This window comes from Etheostoma cragini, chromosome 16 (assembly GCF_013103735.1).
Source record: "Etheostoma cragini isolate CJK2018 chromosome 16, CSU_Ecrag_1.0, whole genome shotgun sequence".
Lineage (NCBI taxonomy): Eukaryota > Metazoa > Chordata > Actinopteri > Perciformes > Percidae > Etheostoma > Etheostoma cragini.
The window spans coordinates 4,638,967-4,652,956 of NC_048422.1; the positions used below are offsets into that span (position 1 = coordinate 4,638,967).

Here is a 13,990-nt window from a genome sequence, read left to right on the forward strand (position 1 = left end):
CGTCCAAAGAACTGCAGGCCTCACTTGCCTCAGTTAAGGTCAGCGTTCATGCCTCCACCATTAGGAAAAGACTGGGCAAAAATGGCCTGCATGGCAGAGCTCCAAGGAGAAAACCACTGCTGAGCAAAAAGAACCTCAAAGCTCGTCTCAATTTCGCCACAACACATCTTGATGATCCCCAAGACTTTTGCGACAACATTCTGTGGACCGATGAGACAAAAGTGGAAACTTTTTGGAAGGTGTGTCTCCAAGTATATCTGGCGTAGAAGGAACACTGCATTTCATAAAAAGAACATTATACCAACAGTAAAATATGGTGGTGGTAGTGTGATGGTCTGGGGCTGTTTTGCTGCTTCAGGACCTGGAAGACTTGCAGTGATAAAAGGAACTATGAATTCTGCTGTCTACCAAGAGATCCTGAAGGAGAATGTCCAACAATCTGTTCGTGTACTCAAGCTGAAACAAACTTGGGTTCTGCAGCAGGACAATGATCCTAAACACACCAGCAAGTCCACCACCGAATGGCTGAAGAAAAACAAAATGAAGACTTTGGAGTGGCCTAGCCAAAGTCCTGACCTGAATCCTATTGATATGTTGTGGTATGACCTTAAAAAGGCCGTTCATGCTCAAAAACCCTCTAATGTAACTGAATTAGGACAATTCTGCAAAGATGAGTGGGCCAAAATTCCTCCAGGACGCTGGAAAAGCCTCATTGCACGTTATCGCAAACGCTTTGTTGCAGTTGTTAATGCTAAGGGTGGCCCAACCAGTTATTAGGTTTAGGGGGCAATCACTTTTTCACACAGGGCCATGATGGTTAGGATTTTCTTTCATCTTTAATAATAAACACCTTCATTTACAAATTGCATTTTGTGTTTACTTGTGTTGTCCTTGAATATTGTTTAAATTGGTTTGATGTTCCGAAACACTTAAGTGTGACAAACATGCAAAGGAACAGGAAATGAGGAAGGGGGCAAACACTTTTTCACACCACTGTATAGAGGGTTACTCCTTGAAGCAGCGGGCCAGGGTTCGACTCCGAACTGCAGCCCTTTGCTGCATGTCATTCCGTCCTCTCTCTCCCCTTTCATGTCTTCTGCCAGGATAAGTGCTGGGAATGCCCAAAAAATATCTTATAATAATAATGCTGAAAGAACACAAAGTTGCAGCCATCAAAGTAATGATGCATCAAATATGGACCTTGCTGCACATTTAACCTGGCAGCACAGAAGTCTTAAGGCGGGCACCCATAAATAGCGTCATCAATTTAGTATCCGACCAAATGTGAAATATGGTAACAATTTTGCCCTGTGTTACTGACTTAGAGCGTTTCATAATGGCCAGAAATGTTGTGACCTTTGACAATGCAAACTCTGACAGGACGCAACAACTCCGACTATTTAAACCTTAATACGTCAATATAATACATCAATATTTGCTGGGAGGAGCTCATTCTCTGTGAACAATGCAGCATAAAAACAACGCAGAACCAGCAAGCTAGTTACTTGACTAACATTAGCTTGCTAACCTTTCTGTGTCCCCACACCCCACCTTTCACATAAAATTAGCCAAACAAAGCTGGTTATAGCAATTTACTTTCTGTGGAGAAAACATTAAGTTGTTAAATTTGACTATGTCATTGGCTGTCTTTCTGTCTTGTAATGTTACTATTCCACTACTCGTTTGTCCGTTACCACTTTATTTCTATGGATATTGCGTCCTATTCATTTAAGTTTCACTGCTACAATGAGAATGGAAGAGTGGGACAGATGAACTGAGACATGAAACAAAGTAGAGACTCACATGATAGATGGGGTCTTGAGCCACCTTCCCCCCCCCGGCTGGTTGGGAAAAACATCCTCCAGAAAGAAGTACACATGACCAACAGCAATACCTAAAGAAAGGTAAAAACATTTTAAAACATGCTTTATTCATACTGTATGCACCAAACCACACCAGTTTCCTTTGGCTCTTAGTATATGACCAAAGTACTAAACATTGACTGATGATAGTGAAAGATACCTAAAAGATCCACAATGATGGAGTTGCCCAGCAGGAGTGAGAATCCCATCAGCACCCAGGGAAGAAAGGGGGCCTGGAAATTCAGCAGGCCAAAGAAATTCATGCGAACGTTCGGGTTTCGCCGACTCCACACGTACACCAGCATGATAGTGAAAGCTTGGCCCAGGAACACCAGACTCACAAAAGTGCCAAATATCTGAAACCTTGTTGAGGAAAATAAGCTTGGACAAACGGGTTATTGTGAGGACTGAACTTACTGGTGCCAAACTAGGGCATACAAGGAGGGCCACTCCACAATTACAGCATTATATCTGGATAACAAAAATTGAGACAAAGATTGTTGGAGCTACTGTATATAGTTGGCCTTCATGGAAGCATAACTGACCATAAAGGTGTTATTGAATGACTTAAATTGTTTGGCTTACAACCTTCTGCAGTTGCATGCATAGGAAGTCATCTTATTAACAGGAAATATACAATACATGGTAGTTAGTAAGATTATGAGGTAATTGGTGGTCAGCGGGACAAGTGGCATGCAGACATGTACTGGTGGGTAGAGCTGTCCCTAATATCACTTCTGATGCTTTAACGCTTGAGTGGGAGGTAATCAAATTTATTTTAAAGCTTTTACGGTGGGACTTTTAATAAAACTATTGCATATATTACTAGATAACAGGGAATACCACTTAAAAGGGGCATTTGGCACACCACTGGTATATGGCTTTGTTTTACATCAACTTGACAGTATTAATTGAAATATTATTTTCTGGATATTTTTGTAATGCTATAACAAATCATATGATGTTTTTTTTAAGTTACAAAAATAAAAATTCAAAACATTATTTTACCGATTCTAGCAAGAAATCAGAAATATCCCTTTTTCCACTTGCTTTGTATTTTCTCTTTAAAAAAAACTGGCCAAGTGTCCTCAGCTTAGCACTATTAGTATGGTTTTGTGTACTTAATCCTTTTTTACCTTCATTAAGGCGGGTGGCCTGTGGAAAACCAATCAAAACAATATGGGAAGATATTTCTTATGTAACTCGGCATCCCCTCAAAATTTAAAACCTACCATGATTAAATCCTTGTCATCCTAAATACCCTGAAACCTAATTTGAGACTTTAAGAATCCACAAGAACCCCATGAGACTCAGCATATTAGTATAGTATAAAAAATATACCACTAAAACAAGATGGGCAAAGCACTTTTTTTTTTTTTTTTTTTTTTTTTTTTTTTACAAAGGTTATTACAACCCCCAATTCCAATGAAGTTGGGACATTGTTTAAAACATAAATAAAAAAATACAAGGATTTGGAAATCCTTTTTAACCAATATGCTATTGAGTACATTACAAAGACAAGCAATTTAATGTTCAAACTGTTTTTTTTGCAAATATTCACTAATTCTGAATTTGCTGCTCACGGACCCCACAATGTCGTGTAGGGGGTGAGAGGTGTTGTCCATGATGGATGTCAGCTTAGCTAACATCCTTCTCTCCCCCCACTTTCTCTGTGGGGTCCAGAAGACAGTCCAGGTCAGAGCTTGCTCTGTTGATCAGTGAATTGAGTCTGCTCATGTCCCTGTCCAAGCAGACCACAGCATAAAAGATGGCAGAGGCCACCAGAGTCATGGCCCTTCTTGTGGAATGCATGGGTGTTATCAGTCTAGTTCAGTTTATTGTTAAGGTGAACACCCAGGAATTTATAGCGCTCCACTACCTCAATATCCGATCCCTGAATGCTCAGCGGTGAGAAGTGGTAAGGGACTGCCCAGATTGTTATCAGTACAAAGTTCAAAAGCCAGCATCTGTGATGCCATGGTAACTTGCACATCTTTGAAGGCACCATTAATGCTGAAATGTACATATAGGTTTTGGAGCAACATATGCTGCCACCCAAGCAAAGTCTTTGTCAGTGACATGCCTGCTTATTTCAGACAATGCTAAGCCACATTCTGCGCGTGTTACAACAGCTTGGCTTCATAGTAAAAAGAGAGTGGGTAGTAGACTAGCCTGCCTGCAGTCCAGATCGGTCTCCCATTGAAAATGTGTGCCGCATTATAAAGCGCAAACTACGACAACGGAGTCCCCGGAATATTGAGCAACTGAAGTTGTACATCAAGCAAGAATGTGAAAGAATTCCACAAAAAAAGCTTAATAAGTGTCACAATAAGTGTCCTCAGTTTCCAAATGCTTACTGAGTATTGTTAAAAGGAAAGGTGATTTAACAGAGTGGTAAACGTGCCCCTTCCCCCAGCTTATTTGGAACGTGTTGCAGGCATCAAATTCTAACTGAGTGAATATTTGCACACAACAAAACACAATAATGTATCCGTTTGAACATTAAATATCTTGTCTTTGTAGTGTATTCAACTTAATATAGATTGAAAAGGATTTGCAAATCACTGTATTGTGTTTTTATTTACGTTTTACACAAGGTCCCAACTTCATTAGAATTGGGGCTTGTAATTTAGCAGCAAAAACACAGGTGCAATGTGGTTAGGAAATCTGTAGTTTCATAAGTACACAGTACAAGTGCAGTGTATGTACTGTTGTGCAGTTTATGGACCAATACTAAGTAGCTACTACCTTGGTAGCTTGAAATGAACTAGTATGCAGTCCAGACCTGTCTCCCATTGAAAATGTGTGGCGTATTATGAAGCGCAAAATACGAAAACGGAGACCCCGGAATGTTGAGCAACTGAAGTTGTACATCAAGCAAGAATGTGAAAGAATTACACCCAAAAAGCTTAATAAGTGTCACAATAAGTGTCCTCAGTTTCCAAATGCTTATTGAGTATTTTTAAAAGGAAAGAGGATTTAACATGGTGGTAAACGTGCCCCTGCCCCCAGCTTATTTGGAACGTGTTGCAGGCATCAAATTCAAAATGAGTAAATATTTGCAAACAAGAAAACCCAATAGTTTATCAATTTGAACATCAAATATCTTGTCTTTGTAGTTTATTCAATTTAATTTAGATTGAAAAGGATTTGCAAATTACTGTATTCTGTTTTATTTACGTTTTAAACAATGTCCAACTTCATTGGAATTGGAGTTTGTAATTTAGCAGCAAAGACACAGGTGCAATGTGGTTAGGAAATCTATATTTTCATAAGTACACAGTACAAGTGCAGTGTATGTACTGTTGTGCAGTTTATGGACACATACTAAGTAGCTACCACCTTGGTAGCCCGTGATGAATTAGAAATCAAAAGATGTAGTGAGTGAAATTCTTACTAACCCATAATACCATCACACACAAACAAACTTTATATAGAGATTAAAGGGCACCGTTAAGTGTACCAGAGCTTTTAATGTTGCAATCAATGTAAGTAATAAATAAGTTACTGATCATTGAATTATTACATAAATGCCTCATTATTTGTACATGAAACATAAACGGTAAGGATACGGTCATCAGAAGTCCACCAAAGAGGAACATGAAGACAAAGTCAGCTGTGCGTCCCCTGAAAGAGCCCTCCTCTAGCATACGACAGTATCTGTACCTGAAATCGAATGGTTAAGGAAATCTACACAGAAAAACTGCCAAAATCAATTTACAGATTTCATCATCACCACCTAGACTTATTACATTGTTTGTGTCATTGGCTGGTTTCATCACCGAAACCACATACAGCCTTTCCCTGTGAAACAGAAAGTATGCAAATATACTTCAAATGCTACATGAAGTAAAACATGGAACTGAGAAGGATACAGAAATATCATATTGAACAGGAAATTGAAGCCAACTGGACCAAAAAACAGGAAGTTGGTTATAAGTCGCCATACCTACAGAGAGATAAGAACCAAACCAATCATTACCTGGGGGAGGTGCTACTGGCAGTTAAGGGTGAATCTTGTAGTTATGTCCGATTCACAACAATCTTGGGTGCGTTATTTTACTGTGCCACACTAAGGCAGTTTTATGCTACTGTGTCAACTCCACGGCGTACACCATCGCTCGATGTTGTGACCCTTTCGGAGTTCTGCGTCGGGGTTGCTTTGCATTGCGGTACATTTCACTGGCATAATGCTAGGGGGTGTCACCTGTGTCTGTTGCTCATCACCAAAACAGTACTCAAAATGGCAAACCCATAGACTGTCGTGCTAAAATATTAATCTTATTTGTTTGGCCTTTTCTAGCTTAGATTTTATCAAAAGTATTGAGAAATAGAAAGTAAAATCCACTGACCCAGTTACTGTAACCACAAAAAGAGTCTAAGGTTATTTGCAAACTGTCTGCCAGCCAGTTTGTTATGTTAGCAAGCAAACTTTAGCAACAACTGCCCACAAAAGTACTGCTTGCTGACGTAGTGCTAATTTCAAAACGTACTGACATATAGACATTTTACAAACTGATAACCCCATCATTGTAACCAAAATATGTCTGAGTTTATTTGGAAAGCTTATGTCAGTGAACTGGCATGTTGCTACTCCCCACATTAGGCTGCTTGAAACACCGACTATCAACACGCAGGACGAGTTGACCAATCACAGTCCTTGCGGTTACAGAAAACATATAGCTGATACCTGTAGCAGACAAATCAATGCAGTCTACTTTCAGCAAAACTTTAACACTAGTTTCTGGTTAACTTAGACAAGTAGCTGAGGTTCTTATGGCTGTAAAGTGTATGAAATGTTACATGTGACCTAAGGATGAAGATGAGCAGTGGGTAAGATTGCTCACCTGGTAATTCTTTAGAATCAAATCTGGATTGAAGTATAGCTGAAATGGTGTGATGATCTCTAGTTGCTGTGAGAAAAGACAAAACAAACATGTTAAAGATGATAAGAAAAATGAAAAACTGTGTTTCCTGTAAGATTTCAATCAGCGGGAGAAAATGGTGGATTCGGCAGAAAGTTGGGTAGGTCAGGGATCTTTCTCTTGGTGTGTCTCAAATCGCGCACTTCTGTACCTAGCTATAGAGTACAAAGTTCGTTCACACTGACAAAATGTGGCCAAATGCAGTGCGTTAAAAGTACCCGGATGGTGCACTCATGACAGTCAAAATGTTGTGTGGAACGATGAACACTTTCCACCCTCAACGGTCGCCATCTTGGGTACGTAGCGGAAAGGGCCACCAAAACTTCCAATAATAGCGGCCGAGGACGCAGTGCCACCAAAACTTCCAAAACTTCCAATAATAGCGGCCGAGGACGCAGTGCCGAGACCCATAACCAAGCACTACAAATGTAAGTTGAAGATTAGTTGTTTTACTATACTTATTATAAACACAGAAGCCACTTGTATGTTTATATGGTTACTTTTACAGTCGGTAATGATTTTGGTACAGTGAATTATAACATATATATTGGTACAGTACCATAACGTGCTAGCAAACTTACCTTAGCTAGCTAACAGCAGCACAGTTTAACTACCCACAAATAATTTATTACTAAACGTTACATGTGTTGTTTATTCTGTTAAATTTTCATTTTCACTCTAGAAGATTGTGTTAGATGATTGATCTAACAAGTTGTAAATATTCAGCTGTGAACCTTAGCTCTGTAACGTAGCTAGCAATCAGCCGGTGATTTTAAGGCAGTAACGTTTTCAAGCTATAACGTTGTCTCAACAGACTGCAGTTCAGTGCTTCTGCTGGGTAGCGCAAATCTCTCTTTTTTTTTTTTCATCAATGAGTCATGAAGCAGACAGGAAAGCCCCACTTTACTTCTAGTGAAATCAAACAAAGACAAATGTTTGCCCCTTGTTTTAAATAGTCAAAAATCGACACTAGAGTAACATACTTCCTACTTTTCCAGCTGCTGTAATTACCTGTACAAAATCATCTGATAAGCATGTTTCCTTGGATTAGGGTGGCACCTAAATCATGGTTACAGCTGTCCTGGTGGTCCTGCTCCGTGCCCTGCTTTGTCCTGTTGCACCCTGCTACGTCCACCTGCACCCTGCTACGCTCTGGAGTGCCCTGCTAAGTCTTCCTGTTTTCTTTCCGTCTCCCCTATTTCTAGTCATAGCTCCATTATCTTTATTGTGAATACTATTGCCACTGTTCATCACACCCCCAACTAGGCCTGCAGGATTTGGGGAAAAATATGAATCACGATTTTTTTGCTTAGAATTGATATCACAATTCTATTTAACAACGTACAAGTATATATGTCAGGCCACTTACGTAGGTTAAGGCAAAAGCTCTGCATGTAGCCTCTGCAGAACAATTAATTATGCTTAAGACAAAGGGAAGCAAGTGGAGGAGCCGGGGATGCAATTAAGGGAAGTGAGATAAACCTTATGTCCACCCTTACTACAATCTCTCTGTCTCAACAGATCAAGCAATTCAACAATTAACATATTATTCAATGGTGGAAGTAAATTACCCAAGTAGGCTACATTAACTGAGCACTGTACTTTAACAATTTTTAGGTACCTTGAGATTGAGGGAAATACTGTACTTTTTAACTACATTAGATTTATTTGACAGCTTGAGTGCCTAGTTACTTTGTAAATCCAAATTTATTAACATGTAATGCATTAAATACTTCTTATGTTACTAATATAATGTTAAAATGTATTTGAAAAAGCTCCATCTTAACCAGCAGGAAAACAGGTAAGAAATATAACATATATAATTAAAAACTTAACGAGTCTGCATAATAAGTACTTTTACTTTTGATGAGTTTCCTATTTTAATTGATAACAATAATATACAAACCTTTACTTTAATAATATTTTTTATGCAGGCCTTTTACTTGTAAAAAAAGTATTTTAACAATGTGGTATAACTAGCCTACTTTTTAGTATCTGAGTAATTATTTCAACACTATCCCAACTAGATTGATTGATTGATGTATGTGTGCAATAATAGAACGCGTATATGGAAATTGAATTAGTTTCTATCGATAGAGGTATTGCGTTATATTTTACAGAGCACACACACACACACACGTTTGGTTTAGCCAGATAGATGGGAGTTTAGTGTGACTTTTCTCTCTAAAGAGAACAACATATTATATAGTAGCTTAACGTTAACTGCAAAAGACACAAATGCCGTCGCTTGTGAGCCTACCGTAAATTGCCTCGCTACGGAAAGGCAATTTAGCAGGCCATTAACGTTACAATTTTGGTTCACCGGTTACAAATTAGGCTAAGGCTTCATATGTAGCTACGCTTTTTGCTTTTTTGTGACTTGAGTTAACATCCTGGTCTACCCAGATTCGGACACGTATCCTTCTCGCAGGTGCTACAGCTAAACCATCCAGCTAGCAGCAAAGTACCGAAGTTACGTTAGCTAGCTAACGTTATGTTAAGTGGCACCAATCTATGCCCTACCTAACACAGAAAACATGTGAATTTGTCTTACCACTGCAGCAGTTGTGAGTACACAGGCCGTTGTATATGCCCTGGTAACAGCAGGTATCTGTAAGTATTCCTGTTGTAGTGTCTGGTAAGCCATTTTGGACAGACTGAAAGCTTCCGGCACTTGCTTGACACGTCATTCCGAAATGCAACGGGTGTTGCGTTCAAGCACGTGTTGTGGTGGTCCGCGATTTATTATTGGTACGCTTGTCAGACTTGGTAAAATCTGATCTGGGTTTAGGGTTTGAGCGTGGCAAACGGGCTTGATAGTACAAAGTTAAAGCCCCCTCCTTTCACTTTCATGAAATGAATGCATGAAATTTGGTAGACATACAAAAAAGCCTCTTAGAACCATACCTTGAGCTCCAAAAACCTTCCTAAAGCCTGAAAACGTTGTTCCTATCACTAAATCTGCTTTACAGTAATTTCCTACCAGAATCACTTATAAAGATGTATTAAAGGGTATTGAGTTGCATATTGAGTTGTGCATTGAGCACCAAACAGCTTCTTGTGTTCTGCAAACGTTCCCATCACTGAAACAGCTTTCATACCAGAATCTGACTCCATGTCGAACTCACAGGCGCTGCGTTGAGGATTGAACCACCATATACATAGCTAACTTGCTCTACCAAGTTCCTTAAATGAGAATAGTTGCAGATACATACAACAAAACACCCCAGGGCGTCCAATCAAGTTTCTGCTACTGCTCATTGCGACCAATGAGAAAGGGCACTCCCTGCTGAGCTCAATGATCTCACACAAGACTCTAGGCTCGTTCGAGATGAGCCAGGTCTGGGGACCAACCAAGATGGCGGTCGAGTAGGTACGTTATTGCCGAGCTCCTGCATAAAGGTTTTCTTTTGGTGGAAAATTAAGAAATACTATATCCTTACATTGTCGGACTGGTGTCTACACTTGTAGGAACAGCCATATGTCATCCCTTGATAGGAAAAGAATTAACAAGAGTAAGAAGAACGTCGCTGTCGAACTACAGGCAGGTAACTCTCTGTTAGCTTCGTGCCACGACTATGCTAGTGTAACCCACCCTAAATCTGATGGTTTTCTTTAAAACTTAAGTAAGGATTATGTGGTATTGTGATCAATAATGGTCACAACACAAAGTATGAGTTTCCTATGTTCACCTTATTAATCAGACACCAATAGTTCAGGTTACGCCACTTTGTGTTAATTTTAATTCTCAACACTTTTCAGCAGTGGTAAACATTTTCCGGTAATGCCCACTAGGTGGCCACTGCGCAGCGCTGGTGTTCTTTTCTGAACCTGTTGCAGAGGGAGAAAAAATACAGCGAAAGCGTAGCTCTGAAAGAAGAAGAGAATAATATCCAGAAGAGTGAATTATTTTGTTCTTTCTGTTGATGGTGGCGTCTGAAAACTTTTTCTGTTAACATAGCTGTACTGAGGGACTGTGAGCGAGACTGCGCGGGTACGACGGAGGAGCGGTGTGTTGCCATTCCGGCGGACATAGCGGGAGAAAGGGTGGTGGACAGCGGGCTGGACTCTGAACTTCAGGCCTGAGTTTGGAATTTCATTTCTACTATCTCATCAACGAGGTCTTTCCCTCCTGGGGAGTTGAAGGAAAACGTTGTATATATATATATATTTTTTTTTTTATGAGCTCAAACAGGTACTGGGTTGTGCACAACTAAACTAAATTGACTATTGCTGCAGCAAAACTTAAACAGGTAGTTGGTTTGTTTGTTTGTTTTATTTTTCTTCTGGCCAGAACGTATGTCATCAGTATTACCTGACATTTTGGTTAGTAAGTGAGAGTGTCACATTCATTGTTGGACATTGGAAATAATATTTTTTTTTTCAAAAGAGTTAAAGTGCAGTTGTGTTTTTCATTTCTCTGTGTGAAGTCAATACTCATCTACAGCCAAAGACTAGTTAGTTATTAAGTGTCAGATCATTTGATATCTATTTCCTCTTTAAATCTCTCGAACCAGGACATTGCTAAAAAGTAATTAAGTAGTGATCCCAGACCTTGAGATTATTTTTTTTTCCAGGTAATGTTGGAGGCTGATCAGAACCTGGTTACACTAGCACTACGTCGACGGTAGAAGTCTCGATGTCAGAAGATTTCCCTCCTCTTCCCGTGACTCCGTGTGTCTCCCCAGCTGCAAAAAAGGCTCTTTATGTAACTAAACTCTACTCAACACCCCAAGATAACGTTGTTATCTCTACCCTTTCTCTGCTTATTAAGGAGCAGGCTGACTCCATAAAATTGCTGGTATGTGAAAACTCCAAGAAAATTTATGGGAACGCGCTGAAAATTGAAGGGCTGAAGAAAGCTCTAGACTTTGCTTGTAGTGAGCTAAAAGAAACACAGCAAAAAGTAAAGAATGTTGATGGTCGTCTAAAAGAGGAGGAAAAAAAAGTGGCGACACTTCTAACTCGTGTGTGCGAACTGGAGACCTACTCTAGAAGATGGAATCTGAAACTCTACGGTGTGGCCGAAAACTCTGCAGACAACGTAAAGGGGAAAGTTGTAGAGCTTTGTCGAAGTATTCTCCCGGGGATAACAAGCTCCCTGCCGCGGTCAACGTCGTTCATCGCATTGGAAAACCAACACCTGCCAGCACTCGGCCCAGAGCAATTATCATCAGATTCTCCCAGAGAGCCTACAGAGATGCACTATGGAAGGCAGCCAAGAATCACCCCGTCATGCGTGAGAACAAGCTCCGCTTTGCTGAGGATCTCCCTCTTCCTTTCAAGGAGGCCAGACTGAAATTGTGGCCTTTGGTGAGTAAGGCACGCAGTGAGGGAAAGCCTGCTTACTTTGTTGGAGCACAAGCCTTTATCGATGGGAAGGAAATCACCTAAATACTTCATTACCGATGACTTCAACCACCTGAATGATGAGCACAAGATAACTCCATGTCCACATACACTTGATAATGTCTGACCGACTTATATATATATATATTTTCTTTGAGCAAACAACCAAAATAAGTATACAGGCTTTTAATTTATTTGTGTTACATTACTATTAAGCCTGGACTTAAGTTTTGTTCAGAAAACGTGGCTGTTGGATATTATATATCTCCTAAAGTATAATTTTACTGACCAACATCCTGAGAGTCTTTTATTTTAACAACGTTGGTCTATTTTCATTTCTAATTTGGAACTCAACACTTAGACTTGATTTTCCACCAATAACTCTGTTATTATTCTAAGATGCAGGTCGATGCTCGGTTTATCAGTACTAGGTTACTTGTTTCGTAGTATCCTATAAGCTTTTCTAGTTGATAATATTTCATTGTCTATAGTTTCTGTTAATGCCAGGGGGTTAAGAAATATTACTAAACGTAAAGCGTTGTTTTTATTTGTTAAACAGCTGAACACAGATTTAGCATTTTGTCAGGACTCTCACTCAACTTCAAGTGATGTAAACTTTTGGAGAACTCAGTGGGGTAATGAGTTATGGTTTTCTCACTGCTCAGAAAGATCTGCAGGTGTCTTAACGATGAAGCAAAGATATAACGGTGACATACTACACACAGATTCAGATCCAAAAGGACATTTTATTTGCCAGTGTTATTTGTTACAACAAGATTGTTTTAATTGTTCTCAATGTATATGGGTACAACTCTAATCTAGAAAACATCCAACTATTTACCGACATAGAGAATAGACTCAAACATTGGTTAGTAAAATTCCCAAACTCTCATATTTTGCTTGGAGGTGACTTTAATATTACTTTAAATTCCCAGATTGATAGATGGCCACCTGCACGTAATAGTGGTAGAAATTCATACTTTAAGCTGTTTATGGAAAGATATGATTTAACTGACATATGGAGAGATAAATTCCTGGATGCTTTATCCTTCCTGGAGTAACAAAGACAAAACTAGGCTTTCCCGTGTAGACTTTTGGCTAGTATCAAAAAGTATTAAAGAGCAAGATGTGTCAGTAAATATTCTTCCCTGCCCCCTAAGTGATCATAAAGCAATTTACATTTCTATTAAAGTATTTCCCTCAGATGATTGCATAGCAAATTATTGGAAATTGAATAACTCCCTTCTTAAAGTTGAGGAGGCTAAACAGAAAATCCCACAGTTGATACAACACTTTTTTAACAAAGCTGAGATGGAAAATTCATTTAAAGTTAACTGGGAGTTATTTAAATATGAATCAGCCAAATATTTTAGAAAGCTGGGCAGCAATCTTGCTAAATTGAGGAAATTAGAGGAACAAAAAGTTATCACAGGAATATCGGTCCTATCTCAAATATCACCAGATGCTTTAACAGAAGAGGAAAAGATAGAAATGTTTAATTTACAAGAGAACCTGGATAAAATATATAAAAGGAAGGCGGAAGGAGCTTTTATAAGGTCTCGGAAGCAGTGGTTAGAAGAAGGTGAACAGAATTCTTCATATTTCTTCAAACTGGAAAAATACCATGCAAAAGTTAATATCATTAATGAGTTAAACAGTGACACCTCTACAACTGATGATCAACAGCGAATATCTGACTTTTGCTCCTCATTTTACACTAAGCTATATACCTCTGAATATTCTGAAAATTATGCCTCTACATTTCTCAACTCTATACATGACACCCCTCAACTTGACAACTCAGAAAGGGACCTTTGTGATCTTCCTTTGTCTCTGACAGAGGTCAGCAAATGT

General features: G+C 39.3%; 1 protein-coding gene across 1 annotated transcript in view; it reads right to left on the minus strand.

Annotated features, from left to right (window-relative positions):
* Positions 1-9,496, minus strand: part of derl2 (derlin 2) — an 11,918-nt gene extending 2,422 nt beyond the window's left edge. Inside the window, exons 1-6 of the mRNA XM_034895544.1 lie at positions 9,342-9,496; positions 6,710-6,775; positions 5,738-5,811; positions 5,435-5,528; positions 2,023-2,218; positions 1,804-1,894 (exon numbers count right to left, since the gene is read on the minus strand). Coding sequence (XP_034751435.1) covers positions 1,804-1,894; positions 2,023-2,218; positions 5,435-5,528; positions 5,738-5,811; positions 6,710-6,775; positions 9,342-9,434 — 614 coding nt within the window. The 5' untranslated portion in view covers positions 9,435-9,496. The remainder of the gene's footprint in view (positions 1-1,803; positions 1,895-2,022; positions 2,219-5,434; positions 5,529-5,737; positions 5,812-6,709; positions 6,776-9,341) is intronic.
* Positions 9,497-13,990: the final 4,494 nt, after the last annotated feature.